This window comes from Hyperoodon ampullatus, assembly GCF_949752795.1.
Source record: "Hyperoodon ampullatus genome assembly, chromosome: 14".
NCBI classification, from domain to species: Eukaryota; Metazoa; Chordata; class Mammalia; order Artiodactyla; family Ziphiidae; genus Hyperoodon; species Hyperoodon ampullatus.
Genome location: NC_136927.1, coordinates 87,542,844 through 87,558,576, shown reverse-complemented (window position 1 = coordinate 87,558,576; position 15,733 = coordinate 87,542,844). Strand labels below are relative to the sequence as shown.

The window sequence follows — 15,733 nt, the reverse complement described above, 5'->3', positions numbered from 1 at the left end:
ATCTGGTTTCCAAAGCAACCCCGAAGGTGACGGTGTGACACCCAATGCTGGCAGAGATGCACGAGGGTCACGAGCATCGTTCAGCATCTGTCACCTCCTTTGGTAGCAAGGGACAAGCAGACATCCCGGCTTGGCACTGTGGGCGCCCCCATTATTTGTGGAGATAGAACTACTTGACCCCCAAGTCTGTAAACTGACAAAGCCCCTGACATTTGTGAAGTGTTTCCGTGTTCCAGGGGCCACACTGCGTGGGACAGTCAGAGGCTTCCGGGACCCACGTGCGGGTGGCCAGGGATACTGGCTCTGTCTCCCGGGGGGCGGGGCACAGAGTGCAGAGAAAGGGGTCATAAGGGGCCTGTGCAGCCCCAGCCCCTCTCTGGGGGGTCCTTCATCAAGAGCCCTCCCTCCTGGGCTCCACGCTCTGACAGCAGTCGTTTCTCCAGGGCAGGAGAAACAAAAACAAATTTAATTTATTGGCAATAGAAGTGGAAGTTCCCAGGCAGCTGTGGCCTGAGCTGTTGGCTCCTGGAGACCAGAGTCTCCCTGGAGATCTGTTTCTGTCTGAGTTCTGGCACGTTGGTACTTGGGTTTCGACTGGAGTTCCTGCACCGTGACCCCAGCTCACAGTTTCTGGGAGGGTGGGGGGAAGTTGACCCAGGGGTGTCCCATCTCTTTTGCGAGTTAGTTAAAAAGGTCAGGGAAGGAGTCCGTTAAAACTCAGCAGGAGGCCCCCCAGAAAGGGCTGGAATTAGCTCTAAATGCTATAAATGTCAACCAGGCGCTGCCCCTCCCCAGCCCCCAGGTCGCTGTCTGGCAGCTCCTTTCAATCCCCGTCAGGGGCAGGACAGGGAAGGGAGCTTTTGGCTCTTTTGAGAACCACCGGGGCCCCAGGGGACGGAGCAGGGATTTGGGGGCTTGCGGCAGAGCCACCAGGAGCCCCCCTGTGCCCAGGCCAGGGAACCCAGTGGGTTGGGAGGGTGCCCACGCGCTGGGCTGGAGGGCGCTGGGGAACTGCCCGCAGCCTAGCCTCACTGCCGCCGCCCCCTTTCTGGCTCACCCTGGGGCCAGCGCAGCCTCCTGACGGGGTCCCAGTGTCCATGCCTGCGCCCAGGCTGCCCCAAACAGCAGAGCCATCTCACCTGCTGGGGCCCAGGTGGAAGCCCAGGCCTGTTCCGCACACAGGTCCCCTCGGCCTTCACGTGGCCGCTTGGAGATGCCTTCACAGACCCTGACCCAGGCTCAGGGACCCCGCAGGCTTGCTAAAGGTTTCAAGCTTGGAGCAGAAAAGATGGACCCTGGAGCCCCAGACCTCACCACACCCTTCTTGCCATGGCTGGTTCTCCCCATTTGATCCCCTCAGCTGTCACAGGCACCTGTCCCATCACAGCAGGCTCGCATGTGGTCATCAAGTCCACCTGAGCTCAAGTTTGGCTCATTACGGTGTTGGACAGGACCCGGCAGGGAGCAGCCAGCACACTCCAGGAGGCAACGTGAAGAGCTTCAGCCAAGGGGTACCTGACAAGCTGTGAACAGGTGGGTCTACCTGACAAGGTGTGAACAGGTGGGTCTACCTGACAAGGTGTGAACAGGTGGGTCTGCCTGACAAGGTGTGAACAGGTGGGACTCCTGACAAGGTGTGAACAGGTGGGACTCCTGACAAGGTGTGAACAGGTGGGTCTACCTGACAAGGTGTGAACAGGGGGGACTCCTGACAAGGTGTGAACAGGTGGGTCTACCTGACAAGGCTGGGCAGGTAGGACAACTGGCCAGGCCTGGTGCAGGATCCTGAGGCTCCCCCTGGGAAGCCCTTTCCACCCCAGGCCCGAGGGCCAGTGACAGAACCCACGGCCACGGTGGGAGACGGCGCCCACTGCACAGCAGGGAGGACATGGGGCAACACAGGCCGCGAGCTCACCTGCCGTCTCCCTCTTCTCCTCCTGCGCCTCCCACGGGCCTTGCCTGGCTGGGGCAGGGCCAGCGATCCGGACTGCTGGGCTCTGTGTGTCCAGGCCCTGGCGTGACAGAGAGGGTGGAGGGATCTGGGAGAGAGGACAGGAGGACACTGCTGGCATGCTGCCTGCGGCACCTCTTCGTCTGGGTGGTAAGATGGGTCCATAGTCCCAGCCTCACAGGGTCACCACGGGGGTCAAATGAGAATATGTATGAAAGGCGATTCTCGGCCTGCCTGACCTGTGTCCCTCTTCCTCCCCCAGACCCCACCCCTACCAGGGCTGTGTCCTCACAGGGAGGCCAGAGGCCATCTCCTCTGCTGAAGACACCCAAGGCCCCGTCTTGGCTGTCCTGGGACTGTCCGGGGCTCTCTCAACGGCGGCCTGTGAGGTCTGCGTTCAGCCCTCTCCTGCCCCTGCATTTACCAAGGGGCCCCGCGCTGGCGGGGATGACGCGGGCAGGCAGCCCGCAGGGGCCAGCCCTCTGTCCACGAGAGCTGTCCCTGTCCCGCATTCTGCCTCTGCCTGTGGAGTGTGGTCTCGTGGAGCTATTGGTGACCCCCAAAACATACATCCAGTCCGAACCCCTGGAACCTGTGAACGTGACCTTGTTTGGAAAAAGGCTCTCTGTGGATGTGACTAAAGGTCTCAAGACGAGGTCATCCTGGAGTGGGGGGGCGCTAAATCCAATGACAAGTGTCCTCGGGAAGAGCCAGAGAGGAGAGACACAGACACAGGGGAGAAGCCGCGTGAAGACGGAGGCAGAGGCGGGAGGGACGCGGTTACAAGCCCAGGGATGCCTGGGCCACCAGAAGCTGGAAGAGGCAGGAAGGACCCTCCCCTGGAGCCCCCCGGAGGGAGCCTGGCCCTGCCCACACCCTGATTTTGGAATCTGGCCTCCAGATCTGTGCTAGAATAGATTTCTATTATTCTGAGAGGCCTGGTCTGTTGCTGGTCTTTGCTGCTGTGGCCCCAGGACAATCAGCCCCCGAGACCAAGGAGTTTCCCATGGTCTCCGTGACAGACAGAAGCACAAAAGGTGTTTGGGGTTAGAGCTTTTTCAAAACATGAAGATCCGCCCCTGGTGGTTTTAACTGGAACCTTTCTGAGCGTCTTCTAGCTGCTCTCCAGGTCCGGCACAAAAGTAGGTATTTTTAATACATGAGACGGGCATCTCTTAAAACAAGCTGTCAGGAAAATGAATTGCAGGAAGTTTAACTGGTGTTAACCCTGTCTTAGTGCCTTGCAATTATCCACCTTGAGAGTCTGCAGGCGTGTTTGACAGGGTGGGGACCTCAGAGGCGCCTTGCTGTTCCAGAAAAGCCTCCCTTGGCTCAGATACGCTGTCTGTTCGCCGCCAGCTCGGTGTGGCCGGCTGGTGTTTTTTCCCATCTTCTGGGCCTCTGAGCGCGCAAAGAGCCCACTGTCTTCAGGGCCCCCGTGAGATCGGCGCCCCCCAAGCCCCGGGCCTGCGTACGGCAACTGCCCTCACATGCCCCCTCCTCCTCAAACCCCGTGCAGCCCCGGGCAGAGCAGATGTCCCCGGCTGGGGCTCAGGTCCACCTCAGGAGAACGAGCCTTGGCGCTGGACGGAATCTGGTGCCCAGGCATCGTGCCAGCCTGTGGGGACAGAGGGGCCTTCGGGCCGGCCACTTTCCCTCCTGCCTCCTGCAAAAGCCACGTGGGCATCGCCGCAGGCGTCAGCACAGGACCCGCCATGACTCAGCTGCCTGACCCCTTGCTCGTGGGGTTCTCCGTCCTGCCTCCTGCCCTGGACGCTGGTGCCTGTGCTCCTGACCAGCTGTCCCGGGGAGACGGGCAGACCAGTGGGAGACCACCGGAGGGTGCTTTGCCGCAGCTTGGCCCTGCCTCCCCCAGGCCCATCCCTGGAGTGGGGAGAACAAAGGGGTGATGTCACGGGGCTCCCCACACTGAGGACAGTCCAGAGGGGGGGTCTCCAGACTACGGGTCCAACAGGGTCCCTGCGATGGAGAGATCTGTGCCCCCACCTGGTGCACCTTCTTCTGAAGGGTCCCCGAGAGGGGCTGGCAGCAGTGGGAGTGGCCGGTGAGCCCAGATCGGGAGCGCCCAGGAGACAGGTCGGCACAGATGTAACTGCTTCTCCCCCATCCCCGGGCAATAAATAACGACCCTGGACAGTGCTTCTTGCCATGCACATCCTGTCGGGCACAGAGCCCAAAAGGGACCGGTTCACAAATGAGTGAGTCTTTGATTTTGGCTCCGGACCAGCATGTCCTGGATGGCTCTACAGACGGGGCTCCTGAGTGACACGACCCAGATGTGCTTTCACTCCCTCTTGACCCTCGGGAGCTGGAGGTTTGGGGTCCTGCCAAACAACTGGGAAACTATGCTCTGGACAATAGTATCCCAGGGCCTGCTGTGAGCAGTCACAACTTAATAATTCCTAAACAGCGATAATTCCCAAACAACCCCAGGATTCTCTGAACTTCAGGAGGTTGGAAGTGGTGTGTTTTTTTAAACAGAAGAATCCTTTTTGAATTACTCACTGAAGAATGCTCTTAACCTTTAAATATGTCCAGAGAGAGTTATTGAAATTTACAATAAATCCACCTTTTAACAGACGAAGAGCTAAAAATGTTTAAGTCCAAATAATGTTGCACTTTTTCATAAGCCTCAGTACAAGATTTACTCAAATGCAGTGGCTGTCTTCAACTTTATGTTTCTAGGATAACTGTGTTTCTTTTTATGTATTCTTTTGCAACATTATTTTAATAATCCCTTTGAACCAGGTCTTTTATCATAAGCTGCCTCAGATATTTTTGAAAGTAGGCAGCGTTTAAAATCCACAGATGACTTCCACGTGGGGTACTGCACAAGCTCTCCTGTCATAAACTATACAATTGTACACAATTTATCAGGCGATTGTTTTCAGACACAGGACAAGCCACAGTGTACAACTGTGGCCCCTGAGAGCAGGGAAATCACAAGGTGGGTCCCACTGTCACCCAGTTCTCTTCCTGGGGACACTTTTCTCGTTGTGGCTTTAGGAGCTGGGGTCTGGGCGGAGCATGGTTACTCCAGCTGAGGAGGTGGAAACCGGAGCTTGGGGCTGCAGGAGGGGCTTCGATCTGCAGATTAAGGCACTGAAGAGGGGGACATGCACGCCCATGGGAGGGTCCTCGGAAGCCTGTTGGGGGCATTCCTATGGGTCTGGGCTGGCTGGGGTGTGTGCACAGACTGAAACCTTGAAGGGCTTATGGGAGGGCGGCTGGCATTCTGGCAGAGCTGGAGGGGAGAGGAGTGCCCTCCCTAACACCCCAAGTAACCTGCTGAGATGCCAGCAAGTCCACACCTTAGTAGTAAGGACCATGGCTTAGAGGAAGGCCAAGTCTAGACCCACCCTAACTAAGCCTAAAAACAAAGGACAATATCACCAGTGGAGACTGAGCCCAGACTTGAATCCTCCCAGGATAGGAGGTCTGGGCTTTCCACAGAGCTGCACTAATGAGGCGTAAGCCAAGCCTCCACGAGTTCACGGTAATCAGTCTGCAACTGAACGGCCTGCTAAAACAAGAGCCAACACTCTTCGAAGGAAGAAAACAGAATCCAGAGTCTTCAGTGTGTCATCTACAATGTCCAGTGTAAGTAAAAAATTACTAGGTATGCAAAGAAATCAGACAATGTGACCCACTAATAAGAAAAAAAGAAATCCGTGAAAACAGACCTCCAGGTGAACAGTGAGCATGAGAAGTGTCAGGTGTGAAGGGGTACAGTATGAACGCTCATCAAACTTTGATAACTTAAGGGTGCATGTGGATAGCCCAAGAGCAGCCATTACAAGAACAGATTCAGAGAGGTATATATACCTCAAAAAGTCAGTAGAGGACCAAAACCAGATACTCTGGCTTCCCAGCCTGAGGACTAAGAAAGTGGAGCATGTGGGGAAGGAAATCTCAGCAGGTGAGAGCTGGAAAAGGGGATCCCCTAATTCTGTGCATTAACTGACACCAATCTTGGGGTTACCATTGACCTGCACATGTATGGCACACACCCAAAGAACCAGAGTAAAGCTTCCGAAATCTGAACTGTGATATAAACCGCCTCCAAGATCTAAGACTACACCCGAATGGTGCACATATGGGGCAGAACTGAATAGCACAGTCAAGAACCTGAAAACAGAGCTGACACTGGAACCACCACCAACAGAGAGTAAGAAAGAACTCCAGTTCTAACTGGGCTGAAGGCTAAAAGGAAAGAATCAACGAAAAACACCAACCTTCTCCAGAGGAGTTTAACATAACCCAAAATACCACAACGGTATTCAAAATGTTTGGGAAGTGGTCCAAAATCCCTTGACATTGAAAGAACCAGAAAAATATGGTTAACTCTCAAGGAAAAGACAATTCATACATGCCCCCCTTGAGAAGACTCAGATGATGGAATTACCAAAGACTTGACAGAAGGTATCACAAGCATGCTCCTTGAGGTAAAGGCAACCCTCCTGAAATGACTGAAAAGATAAAAGTTCTTAAAAGAGAAAAAGAAACCATGTTAAAAGAACCGATGGAAACTTTAGAACTAAATAATACAACATTATCAACCACATTGACCCTTATGGAATAATATACCCAACGACAGCAGAATACATATTCTCCAAGTGTGCATGTATCACTCACCAACACAGACCATTATCTGGGACCATAATACAAACATTAACACCGTTAAAGAACGGATATCATGCAAGTATGTTCTCTGAACATATGGAATTAAATGAGAAATCAATAACAAAATGTTAGCTGGAAAATCGCCAAACATTTGGAAGTTAAACAACACACTTCTCAAAAGGAAGCTCTTTCTAAAGAGAAATAAGAAAATATTTTGAGCTGAACTAGAATACAGCATTTCAAGGATTTTGAGATGCTACTAAAGCAGTATTTAGGAGAAAGTTTTTAGCATGACATGTTTATATTATAAAAGAATTGAAAGAAATCCCAGGTCTTGAATTAATTGTCTAAGCTTCCACCTTGAGAAATCTAGGAAAATAAGAACAAATTAAACCCAAAGCAAGCAGAAAAATGAAATGCAGATAGGAGCAGAAATGAAATTGAAAGCAGAAAGACAATTTAAAAAATCAATGAAATCAAAAGCTTGTTCTTTACAAAGAACAATAATATTGATAAACTCCTCAGCCATCCTCTGACCAAAGAAAAAAGAGAGAAGACACAGATTACCAATATTAGGAATGAAAAAGGGCATATCATTACAGACCCCCCAGACATTATAAGGATGATAAATGAATACTACAAACACCCCTATGCCAACTTAGTTAAAATGGACCAATTCCTTGAAAGATACAAGTTGCCAAAACTTACTCAAGAATAAATGCATAACCTGAATATCCCTATTAAAGGAACTGAATTAGAAACCTTCCCATAAAACTTCAGGCCCAGGTGGTTTCACTGGAGTAGTCTACCAAACCTTTAAAGAAGAAATAATACCAATTCCACTCACTCTCTTTCAGAAAACAGAAGAGGTGCAAACACTTTCCACCTCATTTCATGAGGCCAGAATTATCTTGATACCAAAACCAGATAAAGACATTAGAAGAAAAGAAAATTATAGACCAATATCGCTCATGAACATAGACCCAAAATTCTCAATAAAATATTAGCAAATCAAATCCTGCAACCTATAAAAAGGATAATACATGACCAAGTGGAGTTTGTCCTAGGACTGTGAGACTGGTTCAACATTAAATTAATCAATGTTTTCCACCGAAATGAGGTACCTAGTATACTCAAATTCACCAAGACGGAAAGGAAAGTGGTTTCCAGGGGCTGGAGGATGGGTGAATGGGGAGCAGTTGTTTAAAGGGTTTCTGTTTGGGAAAATGAAGAAAATTCTGGAGATGGATAATGGTGATGATTGCACAACAATGTAAATGTACTTAATGTCACTGAACTGGGCATTTGAAAATGGTAAAATGGTAAATTTTATGTTATGTATATTTTACCACAATAAAAAATTAATATCATTCACCATATTAGCTGACTAATGAAGAAAAACCATATGATCATACCAATAGGTGCAGAAAAAGCATAGGACAAAATTCAGCATCCATTCATGATAAAAAAAAACTCTTAGCAAACAAGGCATAGAAGGGAACTTTCTTCACCTGATAAAAAAACATCTACTAAAAACTTAAACTAAAACCCTCATACTTAATTGTAAACACTAAAGACTTTCTCTCTAAGATCAGTAACAAGGCAAGGAAGTTTTCTCTTCCACCCCTATTAAATAAATATCGTACTAGAAGTTGTAGCTAGGCCAGTAAGGCAAGAAAAGGAAATTAAAGATTTGGAAGGGATGAAATAAAACTTTCTCTATTCACAGACAACATCACTGTCTACATAGAAAATCCCAGGGAACTTACAAAGGAATTTCTAGAATTAATAAGTGTATCTATTATGGTTGTAAGATACAACATCAATAACTAAAAATCAATCACATTTATATATACTGGCCATGAAAAACTGGAAATAGAAAAAAATTTTAAGTACATATATAATAATTCCCAAAACATGAATATTTAGATATAAATGTAACAAAATATGTGTAGGATCTGTGTGCTGAAAACTACTACTGTTGAAAAAATCAAAGAAGACCTAAATAAATGGAGAGATGTAGTGTAATCATGCGTTGGAAGGCGCAATGTTAGGATGCCAAGTCTCCCCACATGATCTATAGATTAACACAATCCCAATCAAAATCCCTGCAGGCCTTTTTGTAGATACTGAAAATCTGATTCTAAAATTTATGTAGAGAGCAAAGGAACTAGAGTAGCCAAAACAATTTTGGAAAAGAACAAAGTTGGAGGACTAGTGCTACTTGAAAGACTTCCTATAAAGCTACAGTGGTCAAGACTGTGGGGCTGGGGACAGTACAGACACATAGATTAAAGGAACAGATGACAGTCTGGAGAGAACCCCACACATGAGGTCAGGTGATTTTTTTTTTTTTTTTTTTTGCAGTACGTGGGCCTCTCACTGTTGTGGCCTCTCCCGTTGCGGAGCACAGGCTCCGGACGTGCAGGCTCAGCGGCCATGGCTCACAGGCCCAGCCGCTCCACGGCATGTGGGATCTTCCCGGACCGGGGCACGAACCCTTGTCCCCTGCATCGGCAGGCGGACTCTCAACCACTGCGCCACCAGGGAAGCCCAGGTCAGGTGATTTTTTAATTAAGGTGCAAAAAAACTCCAAAGGAGAAAAGATCATCTTTTCACAAGCGGTATTGGTCATGGATATGTGTATGCAAATAAGGTACCTACATCTCACACCCTATAGAAAAATTAACTCAGAATGGATCATAAACTTAAGTATAAAACACAGAACTATGAAGATTCCAGAAGAGAAGAGAGAAAAAAACTTAGTGACCTTGGATTAGGTACAATACCAAAAGCATGATCCATTAAACTTTTTGATAAGTTGGGTTTTGTCAACATTCCTACTTTTTGCTCTGTGACATGCAATGTTAGCAAATGCAAAGATAAGCCACAGAAGGGGAGAAAATATTTGCAAGTCACGTATCTGGCAAAGGACTAAGATGCAGAATATATTTTAAAAACTCTCAAAAGTCAACAATAAGAAAACAACCCGATTTTAAAAATAGACAAACTACGGGAACAGACACTTGGCCAAAGGAGATATATAGATTTCAAGTAAGCACCCGAAAAGATGCTTCATATCATGAGTCATTAAGGAAATGCAAATTAAAACCTCAACAAGATACCACTACACTCCTACTGGAATGGATAAACGAAAACAAAAAAACCAAACCAGACACTGACGATACCAGGCGCTGGCCGGGATGCAGAGAACTGTCTTTCCACGTTGCTGGTGGACGTTCGAAATGGCAAATCCACTTTTGGAAAGGTCTGGCAATTTCCTGTAAAGTTAGACACACTTCTTGTATGACCCAGAAACCTGACTCCAGTTGCACGTCAGTACAACACACGAGCGAACCGTGGACTTCATCCAGCCACTGTCTCAACGACATCCTTTCTGGACCAGGGTTTGATGGGAAACCACGCCTTGTGCTCATAGGCTGTGTCTTTAATCCCCTTTAATACAGAACGGCCCCTCGGCCTGTCTTGGACTTTCATGATCTGGGCACATTGTGAGCACAGGGCAGCTGCTTTCAGAACATCCCTCAATTTCGGGGACAAAGGGATGCGTGGAGGGTCTGCTTTCTGGGCAGGGGTGCCATGTCCTCAGGGCATATACAGCAGGAGGCTCACGATGGCCCCAGTCTTGGGGGCGCTCACTCTGGCATCTGCCCGTTTCCCCAATATAACGTTACTCTCGGGGGGCCCTGTGACTCACGGAACTTCAGCCATGAGTGTCAGCATCACTGAGGCCGAGTTGGCTACAGGGGAAGCAACGGAGGATCAATGAACGGGGCGTGAACAGGTGGATGGATGGGGGAGGAGGTCACCGGGCACAGCTGGTGGCACAGGACAGAAACAGAGAAGATGATCGATGCCCTGATTTTATTGGAACCAATTTTCTTCCACTTTGTGGAGACGGGTCTCGGCTGCCTCTGCCTCCGCGGAATCACGTCAGACTTTAATGGCCTTGGTGCTCAGGACACCGCCGGGGTCAATTTGCCCACGGACACGAGCTCCCCCTGCATGAGCCCCGCCCAGAGCCAGCCCCCACTTCTGCAGCCGGGCCCAAGTCCAGCGAGGAGCACTGTTGCCGGCGGCACTGAATGTGAAGGCAGACGATGAGGCCGGGCGCTCCCGGGGTGGCCCCCAGCTGTGCAGCTGCTGCCAGGGCCACGGGGCCTGGAAGACGGCAATGACGAAGTGATGACCGAGAGCTCTCAGCCGCGCCGACGCAGGCCTGACGGGCTCCTGCCTGTGATGCCAGAAGAGGCTGCCTTAGGGCGGCCTCGCTGGGTGGGGGTGGGGGCCTCTCTAACAAGGGTGCAGATGCCCTGTGGTCACTAATTCATCCTTCCCTGGGCACGGCCACGTGCAAAGGGGTGCTCTGACCTGGGAGCCTCCTAGAGGTCCTCTGTCGGTCCGCCCTGGCAGAGCCCTGTGCTCCCAGGAGGAGGACATCTACCCCCCGGCTGAGCATCACGAGGACAGGGTTTACGCAGCGGGGGGGATAACGCTGCCCCAAGGACACTTGCTAGTGACTGCACAAGGCCACCACTGTGCACTCATCACCACTGGGCACTAACCACCACTGGGCACTAACCATCACGGGGCTCTAATCTCCACTGGGCAGTATTAAGCATAAGTCCTGGACCAGGGCGCTGCACGCTCTGCCTGCAGGTGCCCCTCAGCATCGAGGGCTGGAGGTGACCCTATTCCTGGGGCATCTCTGGCTGTAGCCCGAGGTCTGGACTCTGAGCTCACTTGCCCACCCACTGCAGGTGTGGCCCCCCAGATCCTGCCCCCCCAGAGGCACAGATGACTTTGTACTTGGAGGGAAAGGATCCCCTTCTAGTAACTGAGCTCTGGAGACAGCCAGTGACGGGGACAGGAGGGCGAGAGCGACCACGGTCAAGCACACGCTCAGCCCCCAGGCCTCTGCCACTAAGGCCTCCTCGGCTTGCTGCCCTCCGGCCAGCTGCCCGGTCAGTGCCCAGTACGCTCTCACAGGACAGATGGACACGGGCCCCACTGGACCCGCAGCTGCGACACAGAGCCTGTGATGGCAGGACCTCATCATGCTGAGGTCAGAGCACGAGGCCAGGCCTGAAACGCAGTGGACCAGACACGACCAGGGTCAGCCCACCTGTGTGGGGACCCCTGCCTGCCCTGGGAGACGCCTGAGTGAGCGGGGGCAGTATTTCCCAACAGGGAGACTCCACAATCCCTGGCACGTGCTGTCTTCCACTCCAGAAGTCTGCCCTGGGCCCAGCAGTCTGTTTAGGCGGATTGAATCCAGTTCCCTCTGGGGTCCAGGGAGGGGCCGGACCGTCCTGGGGCAATGTGGCAGGCCCTGCGGCCTCCTCCTCCCAGACTCCCCCATTGACCTGGGGCCCAGGGTCTGGGGCCTTTGCTGGCCTGCAAGGCCCTGCCCTCACTGTAAGCTCCTCTCGGCCCCTGTCCACCCCCAGCCCCCGGCTACATGCCCAGAAAATGAGCAGCTGTGGCCAGCAATGACAATTCCAAGTGGCTCAGAAATCTAATCACTGAACCACCTCGTTTCTAAACACGACTTCTGTTTGCATGTGTCCAGGACGGAATCTCACAGGTATGGAGGGCTGACAGGCCTTGTGGGAGACAGTTGGGCTGGGAGGGGCCCCCGTTTTGGAAAGAAGGGTCATGTGATTGGCCAACGTCGCCACACGTCCGAACGTGGTCCACGGGAGGCAGAGGCACGGAGGCAGGCACCCGGCCTCTCTGGACAGATGTCACGGTTTAAAAACTGTGGACGTTGGCCCAGATCTGCCAGGTGGCCCAGAGCCCGTGTGGGGAACGTAAAATCCCCCGGGGAAATGTCTCCTGGGATGGCGGATGGCGGATGGCGGTGCAGAAGAGACGCGGTGGGGAGCAAGGCCAGGGCTGAGCTCCCCCGTGAGGAATGTTCTTTCAGGCACAGGAAGCAGCCCGCATGCAGGAGCCCAAGGAGCCTCACGGGAGCCGTCAGCATCAGAGGGAAGGGCACCTTTTACAACCGGCCCGTCAGGCTCTCCCAAGCACGTGGCCAAGGCCTTTAAAAAAAATGCAAACTCTGGTCTCCGAGGGCACCAGGAAGCCAGCAAGTATTGAGTAAACTCTCGGCAGCGCTACAGCTGCGGGCGCAAGAGCAGGTCCTTCTGCAGCGCGTGCTCAACAGACACCTGTCTAGTGGACGAATGAGCAGGACACGCCCCGGGCCACACCAGCATCACAGCCTCTGACCAAAAGGATTCCTGGGAGTGGCCCTTTGGGAGGCGAGGCCATGTCACTGAGGTGTCTGGTTCCATGACCAAGAGAGAGTGAGGATGCTTTAAGGGGGAGGCCGTGCTCCCTCTGCTGTTATTGTTTTTTCTGGATGATCCAAACCCCGGCTGCTTCTGGCTGAGCCACAGGGGCCAGAGCGGGCAGGGGTCTGAGGGGAGCATTCCCTTGGAGGGCAGTGGGTACTGCTGACCCCGAGCTGCTGACCTGAGCCTGACACGTCCAACCTTCATAGGCAGGTGTCATGGCTGCTGTGCCTCAACCCCCCCAACCCTGGGCACAGCCCATCAAGACCTCAAAGGAAGCCGGAAGGTCATTCCCACTCTGGTCACTGCACACGCCCTGCCTGCCACTGTTTCTGGCACAGGAGAGGCATCAGTAGAGAGGCAGCCGCCTCTGATTCATTTCCCTGTCACACGCGGCCGCTGAGGCCACTCCACGCAGGGACACCCGGAGCCACGCGTTTTCAACACAGGCGAGGTGGGGGGGCCCGAAGCTTAATTCTGCCCTCCGGGTCCATCTCGGTGGTGGCTTGTGGAGGGTCAGCCGCAGCCCAGGGGTGGACATGCAGATGGCATCTCTTGCCCCCCCAGCACGCCAGCTCCCCTACCCTGGCACATCCGTCATACTCAGAGGCAACAGCATCAATTCTGCTGGGAAGCTGCCGATGGCTCAGGCGTGAAACGACAGCCAGACGGGACAGCCCAGAGCCCCAACCCCACCCCACCCCCGCTCAGCCCAGCTCCTCCTTTCCCATCCCACCCTGAGATGGAGGACGCCCCCCCGCTTCACAGCTACCCACATTCTCAGGCCACGATGCCGTTGAAAGCGGTGTCTCTGCCAGGACTTGCTCCCATGGACGCCCTCCTCCCACTTCAGGGCCCTGCCTGGAATGTCCCTGCCTGAGAAGCCTCTCCCCAGGGCCGGAATCCCCCTCCCTGGCCAGGCCGCCTCGGCCAAGCCAATTCCCCGGGGAGGGCTGTCCCCTGGGTTCCCACGCACTTCGCCCAGACCCTCAGAGGACCATTGGTCACCCGGCTCCAGTGTTATCCACCTTACATGGGCCCCCCGCCTGCCACCACGCCTAGTACCCTAGGATTTTCCAATAGAAACAGCGTCGACACCACCACCACCAGTAAGAGTGCTTCCGAGAGCTTCTACACGCCAGGAGCCAAACGAGCACTTCCCACACCTTCTCCCTTGAATTTCTACCTTCAGAGGTGGGGGCTGTGATTACCCCATTTCACAGACGGGAAAACTGAGGCTAAATTAAGGAACTGGCCCAAGACAGCATCAGGCCAGGAGGCACAGGGGGAGCAGTTCGGGCGGGGGCGGTTCTGCTACAGAGGAGATGGACCACAGGGCCTTTTGAGAAGCTGATGGAAGGGACTCTCTCCCGAACGAGGCCGGCACCAGCACACACAAGTTTACTTTACATCTCAGGGAATCTGGAGACAGCTGAGGCCCATCCACGGATGCCCCTCCCCTAGAGAGGTCACTGATCTAGGGTTCCAGCTCCCTTTGATGGAAGGAGGGGATGAGATAAGGGGGGCTGAGACCTGGCAGCCCTGGAGCGAAAGGTGGGAAGAAGTGGGGGTCAGGCTGTTCTCAAGCCCCACCCCTCCTGCCCCACCCCCCACCCCTTCCCAGCTTCCCAGGAGTAAACTTCCTTTGGGACATTCCTCCAACTTCCTGTACCCAGAGGGTACACAGACCAGAAATTACTGTTGGGGTGAGGGAAAGAGACGCGCTGAGCCTTCCCTGAGGGTGTGCCTTGGACCCTTGTCCCCCCGGGGAGACCCTGGCCTGGTGCCCTCCGACTCCTGCTCCCCTGAAGAGGCTGCTCACCTGGATGACGACCTTGACCTTGGCGGTGCCCACGATGGGCGTGCACACCAGGCCACCGGGGTGCTGGCCGTCGGCACTGCGGTTCTGCTGGCCCATGGTGAAAAGCATGGGCACGGCCAGCAGGCCAGAGGCCAGCCAGATAGCGCTGATGAACTTCTTGGTGCGGCTGCGGGACATGAGGGTCTTGGCCTTGAAGGGGTGGCAGATGGCCAGGTAGCGTTCCACACTCAGGCTGGCCACGTTGAGGGCCGTGGCATAGGTGCAGGCGTCGCGCAGGAAGTAGTAGCCGCGGCACACGGCATCGCCGAAGGCCCAGGGGTGGTGCACCCAGATGAAGTTGTACAGCTCCACGGGCATGGCCAGCAGGAGGATGAGCAGGTCGGACAGCGCCAGGCTGCCCAGGTGGTAGTGCACCGTGCTCTGCAGGCTCTGCAGGGACTTCTTGCGCGCCAGCGTGAACGCCGTCACGGAGTTGCCCACCGTGCCCACCACAAAGAGCGCCAGGTACACGACGGTCACCAGCACCTTGGAGTAAATGTCCGTGTTCACGTCCAGGTCGCTGCTGGGCACCGCTGGGACGGGCTCTGACAGGTTGCCCGAGCCGTTGCCGAAGCCCAGGGCCAGGAGCGCCGCCTCCAGCCCCGACGGCGGTAGCAAGTAGGGGTCGCCAGCCTGGGAGACCCGGGGGCCGGGCGCCGAGCTGTTGAGGTGCATGTCCCGCGCGCGGGGCGGGGTGCCGCGCTCCCCGGGGTCCGCGGCTGGAAGCCGGGGCGAGAGTGGGCGCGTCTCAGGCAGGGACAGAGCAGAGGGAGCCCGAGGGGTGGGCGTGAAAGGCAGAGGGGGCGCGCCGTCCAGCCGGGGAGCGCCGACCGGGTCCGTGCCAGCCTAGAGCGCTCGGGGCTTGCACTCACCGGGGGCTGCGCGCTTTCCCGGCTTCCTCCGAATACCAGACCCCACGGTTCCTCGGGCCCGGGGCAGCAGCGCCGGCTCCAG

General features: G+C 53.9%; 1 protein-coding gene across 1 annotated transcript in view; it reads right to left on the bottom strand.

Annotated features, from left to right (window-relative positions):
* The window catches only part of NTSR1 (neurotensin receptor 1), a gene marked incomplete at both ends in the record, with an annotated part of 44,353 nt that extends 28,899 nt beyond the window's left edge, over positions 1-15,454 (bottom strand). The window contains one exon of the mRNA XM_079718435.1: positions 14,741-15,454. Coding sequence (XP_079574561.1) covers positions 14,741-15,454 — 714 coding nt within the window. The remainder of the gene's footprint in view (positions 1-14,740) is intronic.
* Positions 15,455-15,733: the final 279 nt, after the last annotated feature.